Below are 10000 nucleotides of genomic sequence, written 5' to 3' on the forward strand. Positions count from 1 at the left end.
ATACAAATAGTTTGAATATCACTTAGAGTACAATTGAGCTTGCTAAAATAACTGAAATGAAAAAATTGACATATTAATTATCACATTTCTACCTCTAATTATTTTCCTAATTTAATTTCAGAATACTTCCCTAATGGATCGTGTGTTTCCAACCCTCGCGGCCACGCCCTTGTCTATCATATTCTATCAGGGGATCCAGAATTATTTCAATCATTGAATTTATGCAGTTAAAAACCACATTATTGTAAGCCAAAGTAAAAAAAAAATGAAAAAAAAAAAAAAATTTCCGTTATAATTTAAGGTTTCTAGTTAAAACTGTGTTACGTGAGATATAATAACAATTCTGACGTCTCTGTTCTGTTCTAATTGCACCTCTTAAAATCACCGTTTTCATACTTTACTATAAATACATACATATATCTCTATCTATAGATATATGTATTTATCTATATATACATATATACACACATTTATTCATATATATATATATATATATATATATATATATATATATATATATATATATATATATATATATATATATATATATATATATATATATACATACATATATATATATATATATATATATATATATATATAAATATATATATATATATATATATATATATATATATATATATATATATATATATATATATATATAAATATATATATATATATATATATATATATATATGTAAATATATATATATATAAATATATATATATATATATATATATATATATATATATATATATATATGTAAATATATATATATATATATATATATATATATATATATATACATATACATATACATATACATATATATATACATATATATATATATATATATATATATATATATATATATATATATATATATATATATATATTATACAGTATATATGTATATATATATAAATATATATATATATATATATATATATATATATATATATACATATACATATATATATATATATATATATATATATATATATATATATATATATATATATATATATATATATATATATATATATATATATATATATATATATATATATATGTGAATACGTTTAAACTAAATCTCACTTCATTATAAATACGAACAAATTCTTAGGTGATGTAAAGATTGAAGATAATTATTTAGGTAATATTGCAACTTTCAATATGCTATAGTCTCCAAGAGGTTGCATTCAACATCAATATTTATATAATTGAAGGGTAATAGAGGCATAGAAAACGAAAAATATATGTTAAAAACAAATTATCCTTCATTCTTTGTTTCACTGTGTGATATTCCATATCACCTCTTAATGCAAGGGATGGCGTTTATATTACTAATTTCCTCCATTAAGAGTGGGGAGTCATTTATATACAACATATACAAGCTAAAGTTGATTCTATATTCTTTACTGGGCTGGTTTCATAAAAGCCAATTTTTCCATAACTGACATGAGATTAAATTATTGAGGATAAAATTCAAGCGTTAAATGAAAAATAGTGGATATTCAGTCGTGTACTATGAAATGTTCTACATTTTGACCACTTTACATCCCCACGAACAATTTGTATGCTATGCAAATGGTTTCAGGTGACAGGATCTCTCTCTCTCTCTCTCTCTCTCTCTCTCTCTCTCTCTCTCTCTCTCTCTCTCTCTCTCTCTCTCTCATAACGTAATGGTATTTGAATAGATTTAACCAGGAATCAAAGTAACTCTCTCTCTCTCTCTCTCTCTCTCTCCTCTCTCTCTCTCTCTCTCTCTCTCTCTCTCTCTCTCTCTCTCTCTCTCTCTCTCTCTCTCTCATTTTTTCGATAATTAGATTATATATGAGCTTTTAAAAGAAAATTTTAAAGATATAGATCTTGACAAACCTTAAATATCCATAAGAAATACAGAGATAATAGATCACAGTTCTTATTCCTTAATAAGATAAATGCGCAATCAGGTCGCTTAAATAAGCCTGATTGCCTAGAAGAAAGAGAAAAAAAAAGATGGATAAGAGGAGGAGGAGATGAGGAAAATAATTAAAGCAGAAATCGAACTGCCATAAAGTAGTTTCTCTTGAAGGTTAAAATTCATAGCAATTTCTTAAAGTTGCATAGAAACAAAAGGACAGGAATAGTGAAGTGACTGATAGAAATGCCATAAATATGAGTCGTCCTCCCCATTACTGACCTGTTCTTAGCGCTCTTGATTCATTATAATTTCTTTTTTCTTATTACAAGGACATAGTATCTCAGACCAGCTTCCCTACCCTTCTATTTTACTCTACATATACCACACATTATTATCATTGTTATTGTTATTGTTACTTGCTAAGCTACAACCCTAGCTGGAAAAGCAGGATGGTATTAAGCCCAAGAGCTCTAACAGAGAAAAAAGCCTAGTGAGGAAAGGAAATAAGGAAATAGACTACAAGAGATTTTTAAGAATGGCAACATTAAAAACAACACTGGTATAAGCCATGCCTCCTAAAACGTCAAAAAGTATGATCGCGCCTTTTTTATTCATAGGAATCAGATAGATGTCGGAAATTCAGTTAATCTTGTGGTATTATTATCATTTACTTCGTCATGGTAAAGGGAATTCTATATCAGTGTGTTATTCGTGGCTTGCCGTATTTTCTTAAATCAGTGTTTGTATTAATAGTTAAAGTAAATAATGCAGTCTAAGATAATGTTAATATATATATATGTAGCTTTTTAATACAATTCTTATCTTTCAAAAGGAAAACAACATTTTTTTTTTTTTTTATCAATACATACATAGATCATTAAGTTTCTTCAAAGACTATCCACACACCCAAAACTCTGATATATAATCTATCTTATAAAGAATCAATACCATTTAGTTGTAAACAATGCTTATAATAACACACACATACAAAAAACATATCTTGGACAAAAAGCATTGGTTTGCGGAGTAACTTGGGTTGTCCATTTATCACAGTAGGTGATCAAGAGCGAGTGGCCATTAATGACATTGACCTTGACCTTTTGAATCCCAGTACAAGGCATAGGACAATTACACCGAGAACTTGCATCGATTTGCAAAATATATGCCACATATACACTAAGTAATGAAGCTTAGGTTTTAACCAATAATATATGATATAAGGTATATCCGAAATATCTGTAGAAGACAAGGCACTAAATTTAAAAAAAGGAAACCCATTTCAATAGACTTGTTTACGCTAATATGATTACAATAAAAAAAAAATTGCAACGTATGATTTGTGTACGGGCAGGGCACAACAATCTTAGAAAGTTTGACAAAGTATAGGTGATGGGAAAGAAGCGTTATTTGAAACTTAACCATAAAATTTACATGTGAATAATTGATATATACTAGTATAATAAAAACTGGTTAAAAATTTGTAATTTGCCAAAAATTCAGAATTTAGTGTTACTATAATTCCTTAACACACCTTTAGTAGTACAAATGGTTTAACATAATCTTATGAATTTATTATATAAATCCATATTAGTCTAAATATTTAAGAAGGCCATCAGAAACGGAAAATTGCAGATGATTTTCCAAGATTTTCCTAATTTCTCTCCGTTCCAAAATTATTTTATGATCATATTTCATGCATTAACTAGCTGATCCAACGATTCTCGTCCGTCACTCATTTCAATAATGTAATATGTCAGATTTTATAACACAATTCATTGTAAAATATTCTATAAAAATGTCCGCCTTGATAAAATACCTCTGGATATTGATATATTGTATCATTTCAAAAGAGAATGCAAGAGGCACCGAAATATAAAAAAATTTCTTATCCATAAAATTCATATGAAGCTATTATGTGTACTAGCTTTAATATAAACAATATTTTACACACGCAACCTCATATATATATATATATATATATATATATATAATATATATATATATATATATATATATATATATAATATATATATATATATATATATATATATATATATATATATATATATATATATATATATATATATATATTTATATATATATATATATATATATATATATATATATATATATATATATATATATATATATATATATATAATGTAATTATATGGAAATTAAGTGTATTTAGTCTGTTTTTAATCCGAAATGGACTTTGTGCCTCATGGGCACATGTTACAGACCCCTAAGGGAGACTGTTTCATTTATCAATTAGTTTAAGTGTTATAGTGTGTTATTTCTTTGTTAAATGGTTATTTTTGTAATAAATTTGTAAATTGTAATCATATTTTATTAAATCCTGGATAGTTTTGGAAGGCTAACCTCTTCAAGGTCTTGTCATCGGCCCATACCATCGGGCCTAAAATCATAATTTTAATAAGTCTGAGAAAAGTTCACGACATTTGGTCCTTCGAACCGGATGACTAGTGCTTTCCAGAGCGTGAAAGGAAATCAGTAAAGTATGACCTTTAGGGTAGCCCTGATAGGACATAGCCAGCTCCCCCCGAATCTGCCGCAATGTTCAGGTAACGAGATAGAAATTTACCGAAGGCCAGGGGGTCTGGTCAGTCAACTTCTAAATGACAATTTACAATATTGGCAGAAGAGGTACGATATGATTGTCTTGTACCTAGGAGGGAACGACCTGGCAACCGACCACCCCAAAACCGTGTGGGATAACTTAAGGGTCCTGTTTGAACGGTTGAAGAACATTTCTGATATTATTGCTATTTGTGACGCCGAAGTTAGGGAGTACCTACCTGACAATAGGTTTGCTGTCAATCCAACCGAGTACATTAGCAAGGTAAAAAACTTTAATGGGAGAGTCTCCAAGTATTGTTCAAAGAGGCATCGGTATGATGCGAGACACCTGCCGATGAATTCAAGAGCCTACCACGAGGGCAGGTTAAGGGACGGAGTCCACTTTGATCAAACTATTCGTAATGCTTTCCTCAGCCGTTTGATGAGGCTGATCAGGAGAGAGAGGGAGAAACGTAAAAATTAAAGTCCTCAGCGTCCCGATGTGCGATCGACCGCGTGTGCCTCTAGTTTTTTGTGCCCCCATCTTCTTAACGTAAACCTAATTCTCTTCCTTCCTAGTTTGCCAACCCCCCCCCCCCTGGAAATAGAGTAAAGTTAGTCAAAATAGCGCTGGCCACGATCGTACACATCGAGGCATCGATGGAACTCATAGTAGACTTACTGAGTGAAACACAATGTGCATTAGTTGGGACCTACTCTGAATCAGTGTACCAGAATCTGGTCACGGAATTGCAAGAGGAGGTAAGACAGCTAAGAGAGCTGTACAAGAATCAATATGTTAAACTAGAACCTAGATTAGAAGCCCGAATCAGGCACACATTGGGAGAAGCTATGCGAGCTTCTACCCTTCTATATAATCGCATTGACAGAGTGAAGGTCACTCCAACGGGGAATGTTTCCCTCCCCAGATTGAAACCGCTGCCTCTCCCCACGTTTGAAGGGGAACTGCAGGAATACGCTTCATATCGAGAGCTCTTTACGATACATGTAGATCGAAGAGCCGATTTAGATGATGTATCTAAATTCACATATCTGTTGGGGACCTTAGGTAAGGAGCCGCTTAGGATCGTGAAATCCCTAAGTGTAACCGCCGCGAACTATAGAATAGCGTTGGAACTTTTAGATAAACAGTATGGTAATGTCCATCAGACACTCGTAATTCTGCACAGAAAATTGGCTAATATCTTTGTACCATCACTAGATCCTGTAGAGCTGAAAAGGTTCCGTTTCGAATTGACAATTATAATTGAACAAATCAAGAGGCTAAGTAAAAATGATATAGGCAATGGTATGGTCATGAGCCTCATAAAACAAAAGTTGTCAGAAGGGAAGCTCTACAGGAAAGTGGTCGAGCATCTAAGAAAGTGTGACTATACATTAGATGAGTTCTTTGACGCGATAGATTTCATTATCAGAATGCTCGAGGACGATGCCTTGCAACGAGGAGATAAACTTGAACCTGACAAGAGAGTAGACATCAGTGTAAGAGCGAAGTCAAAACCCGTCCACAATAATTCTTGTCCCTTTTGTAACGAACGGCACCCGCCTCACGGATGCCGCCAAGTAACTGACGTGGCTGCCAGAAGTCGCATTTTGCTAAAAAGGGGCCTATGTTTCAATTGCACCAAGTCTGGTCATTGAAGTGATAAGTGTCCCGTCCCAAACTCTTGTAAGAATTGTAATGCGAACCACCACACAGCCATTTGTGATAATTATAATGCGGGAAGACAACCGCAATCAGTTCCAAGTAATAGTTGTAGTCAGTGTACAACGTCTCTCCCCGAAAACGTTGACGTCCCAATACATAACGCTGGTTATGTACAAGTCAGACAGCATCTGTTGAGTAAGGGAGTCACATTAGCCGATCCAGAGAACAAGTCCGATGAGCTGAAAAATGTCCACATTTTAGTAGGGGCTGATTATTTTAGCTACTTCATCATAGGCATCGAGAAGGTTGATGGGATAAATCTTTTCCTGACCCATAATGGTATGTCGCCATATGGGAAAGTGCCGCAGTGGCTATTGGAAAGGAAAAGGATCGAACAGGTGAAAACGCTCAGAGCATGTAGAATTGAAAGTGAACCATACCAGTTTGACGTAGATGAGTGGCGTTTGGACCATTTTGGCATCGCGCCATAAGAGCAATATACTGTTCGCGAGGCGGAAGCCATGCGAAAGGTGTCGCAAAGTGTTGTTAAGAAACCTGAGGGATATCAGGTTAGCCTACCATTCGGGTCGGATGTTAGGCCAGATACGAACTATCGAAATGTTGTAACGCAGTTAGAATTGTTGCAAACTAAGTTCAGGAAGGACAGGGAATATTATGATCAATATCATGGAGTGATAATTAAATATCTTGAAGCAGGCTTCATATCAGAAGTGAAGGAATTCAAGGTTGAAGGGTATTATTTGCCGCATTTTGGAATTAAGAAAGATAGCCGCACGACCCCCCTCAGAATCGTGTTTAATGCCTCGGCAAAATCCAAGGGTCATAAATCGTTGAATGAATGCCTTTTACCTGGCCCCAATTTGGTAGAATTAGCATATCATTTGCTCATAAGGTTCAGGTTGAACCAATATGCCAATATGCCATGCTAGCCGACATCAGCAAGGCCTTCCACCGTGTCTTGTTAGATCCTCGTGATGCCAAATACACACGATTTCTGTGGCGTGAAATAGCAGGTCGAGCGCTCATCTTCGCCTTTAGAGTCGTGGTGTTCGGCATCACGGCGAGTCCGTTTTTGTTGCAACAAGTTTTAAATTGTCATTTCGAAAGGGAAGGTAGGCCAGATTTGGCGAAGTCCTTTTACGTTGATAATTATCTTGGTACTTTCGAGGAACTAGAGAGCATGAGTCTGTTAATAAGATTTTAAAAGGGGCTGGTATGCCTTTAGAAGGGTGGGCGTCCAATCACTTAGCCTTAGATAGCGAGAAGCAATGGAGTGAGCCGGTGAATGTGAACGTGCTTGGGCTGCGATGGGCCCGAGACGTCGACCGATTGTGTGTGAAAGAAAGTAAGAGAATCAGTGAATTTGGGGAGGGATGGGTACCTACGAAGCGTAGGGTACTTTCCATGTTGGTCTCCATTTACGATCCTCTAGGTTTGATAAGCCCATTATTTGTAAGAGGAAAACTTTTCCTCCAACAACTATGGGAGGATAACGTGGGTTGGGATGATGTGTTAAAGAGAGAGAAAGCTAGAGAAGCGAGTGAGTTGTTGAGTGAATTGAAAGCGGTGAGCAACATCACATTTCCAAGAGCGGTAGGTAAGAAAGGTTTAGAGCTCCATGTATTCTCCGATGCCAGCAGTAAGGCATACGGCGCAGTAGCATATACTAGGGACAATTGCAATCAGGTAAGCCTACTCACTAGTAAAATGAGGATCACTCCAAGGGGGATGAACAAGTTGACAATTCCCAAGCTAGAACTATTAGCATTTTTGTTAGGCTGCAGATTAGCTAGGACACTCAAAGAGCTGATAGAGCCATGAGAGATAGTCATGTGGACTGACAGCAAGGTCACGTTGGCATGGGTAGCATCTCCCGATGCCAAAGACCCTAAAAACATATTTATATCTAACCGAGTGGCGGAGATTGTTTTTCTTCATCAGGTTTGCCGTTTCAGTTTAAACCATGTCCCAAGCAAACAGAATCCTGCTGATGTCCTGTCCAGAGGAGCAACAACGCAACAACTTACAAGGAGGACGATCCAACCCAAAAAAAAAACAGTAGTGGCGGCGGTACAAGAAATGAGGGAGGAAATAAGACCAGTTCCACCAGGAGAGATATGGGAAATTCTACAGAGGGAAGTAGAGTTCCGATTCTTATTGAGAGTTGCTAGTATAATAAAAAAAATTACCAGATTAAAACGGCATCCATTCAGTATTGTTGTCCAATTAGAGCAAAAACATTATTTGCCTACAGTCTATGCTTACTTGGAGGGTGGAGTCAAGACCCCCCCATGAAGTTACTAATTTTGTCAGACAATTAAATCTAGTGTTAGATGATAAATTAATTTGCACTAGGGGACGAGTGTCCCAAGTAGATAAGTTGAAACATTTAATTCTCTTGCCAGCCAAAGGGCACTTAGTTAGGGCTTATCTACGATATTTGCACCGTTTGCACTTACATTGTGGCGTGAATACACAAATGGGTATCTTTCGACAGAAATGCTGGGCGCCAGGCCTACGTTCCATTGCGAGACAGACCGTGTGGCAGTGTCCAGATTGCGAGCTAGCCTTCCAGCTCCTGTTGAGACAGCCACCAACACCCCCCCTACCGAAGGAAAGGATCAACCTAACGAAGCCCTTTACAGCAGTTGGAGTGGACCACACAGCGGCCATACAGACTGAAACGCGGCCGGGCTACATACTGATCGTGACATGCATGGCCAGCAGGGCCGTGTACCTCGATTTCTGCCCCTCCCTGGACGCGGGAGAATTCATCTTAGCCCTAAGACGATTTTGTGCTACCCCCGGTGCTCCGTCTTTCATCACATCTGATAATCATCAAACGTTCAAGACTGCCAGCAACCTCCTTCAGGGACTTTATGAAGAGGATGAAGTCCAGCAGTTCCTGAGGAAAACTGGCATAGATTGGCGCTTTCAGACGCCCCATGTACCTTGGAAAGGTGGGTTCTTCGAGCGCCTGATTGGAGTGACGAAACGTACCCTCCAGATAGCCCTCGGGAAGAAGTACCTGCCGGACGCCCACGTACTAACCCTTGTGAAGGAAGCAGAGGCGGTGGTGAATAACAGGCCTCTAATGTAGAGCGGCGACAAGTGCGAGGATGAGGTCCTCACCCCCTCCCATTTACTGAGAGGACACCCAATCCACCTCATGGCACCGATCTTGCCAGATGACCACCTCAATGCGACTGTCACCTCCCGGAGGCTTCGTGACAGTTACTTAAAACTGACAGACTCTTTGAAGACCTTCCGAGAGAGGTGGAGAAAGGAGTATTTTAGTGCCCTGAGAGCCCGACACGACTGTCGATCTGGAGAACCTTCCAAGCTGCACCCCGGAGACGTCGTGCTGGTCAAGCAAGAAAATAAAAAATCAGCTACGTGGCCCCTTGGACGTGTCGTGGAGACATATCCTGACGACGACGGAGTCGTGCGTTCAGCCAAGGTGTTATTCGAGGATGTCGAGTCCCTGCGAGCTGTTAGCCACCTGATTCCGCTGGAAATTGCCCCCTCTGATGACGATGATGGTGTTGGAGAAGACGATGAGGACGACGGAGAGGAGGGTGCGTACAGTTTGCCAGCAAGAATGCCAGGAATCGTTGAGACGTCTGGGGACAACCAGGAGATGGCTCAGGCTACATCATCTCGACAACCAGCCACAGAGATCTTAGATAGTGACGCTAATAGTGATAACAATGCGGTAAGTGAGAGGAGTGAAAGTGAAACAGGATCAGAGATGACGGGCGCACAAGGACGTTCCGCAAGCCCATTGAGAAGGGCCGCTGCGAAGCAGAGAGAACTGATG

At 37.4% G+C, this 10000-nt stretch overlaps 1 protein-coding gene across 1 annotated transcript; it reads left to right on the forward strand.

The window, feature by feature from the left end:
• The first annotated feature begins 8896 nt into the window (after positions 1-8896).
• On the forward strand, positions 8897-9280 carry LOC137649248 (uncharacterized). Its single transcript, XM_068382235.1, has one exon. It carries the CDS (start codon positions 8897-8899, stop codon positions 9278-9280), a length of 384 nt encoding a protein of 127 aa, XP_068238336.1.
• The last annotated feature ends 720 nt before the right edge of the window (positions 9281-10000 follow it).

Source organism: Palaemon carinicauda, chromosome 11, assembly GCF_036898095.1.
Source record: "Palaemon carinicauda isolate YSFRI2023 chromosome 11, ASM3689809v2, whole genome shotgun sequence".
Taxonomy (NCBI): domain Eukaryota; kingdom Metazoa; phylum Arthropoda; class Malacostraca; order Decapoda; family Palaemonidae; genus Palaemon; species Palaemon carinicauda.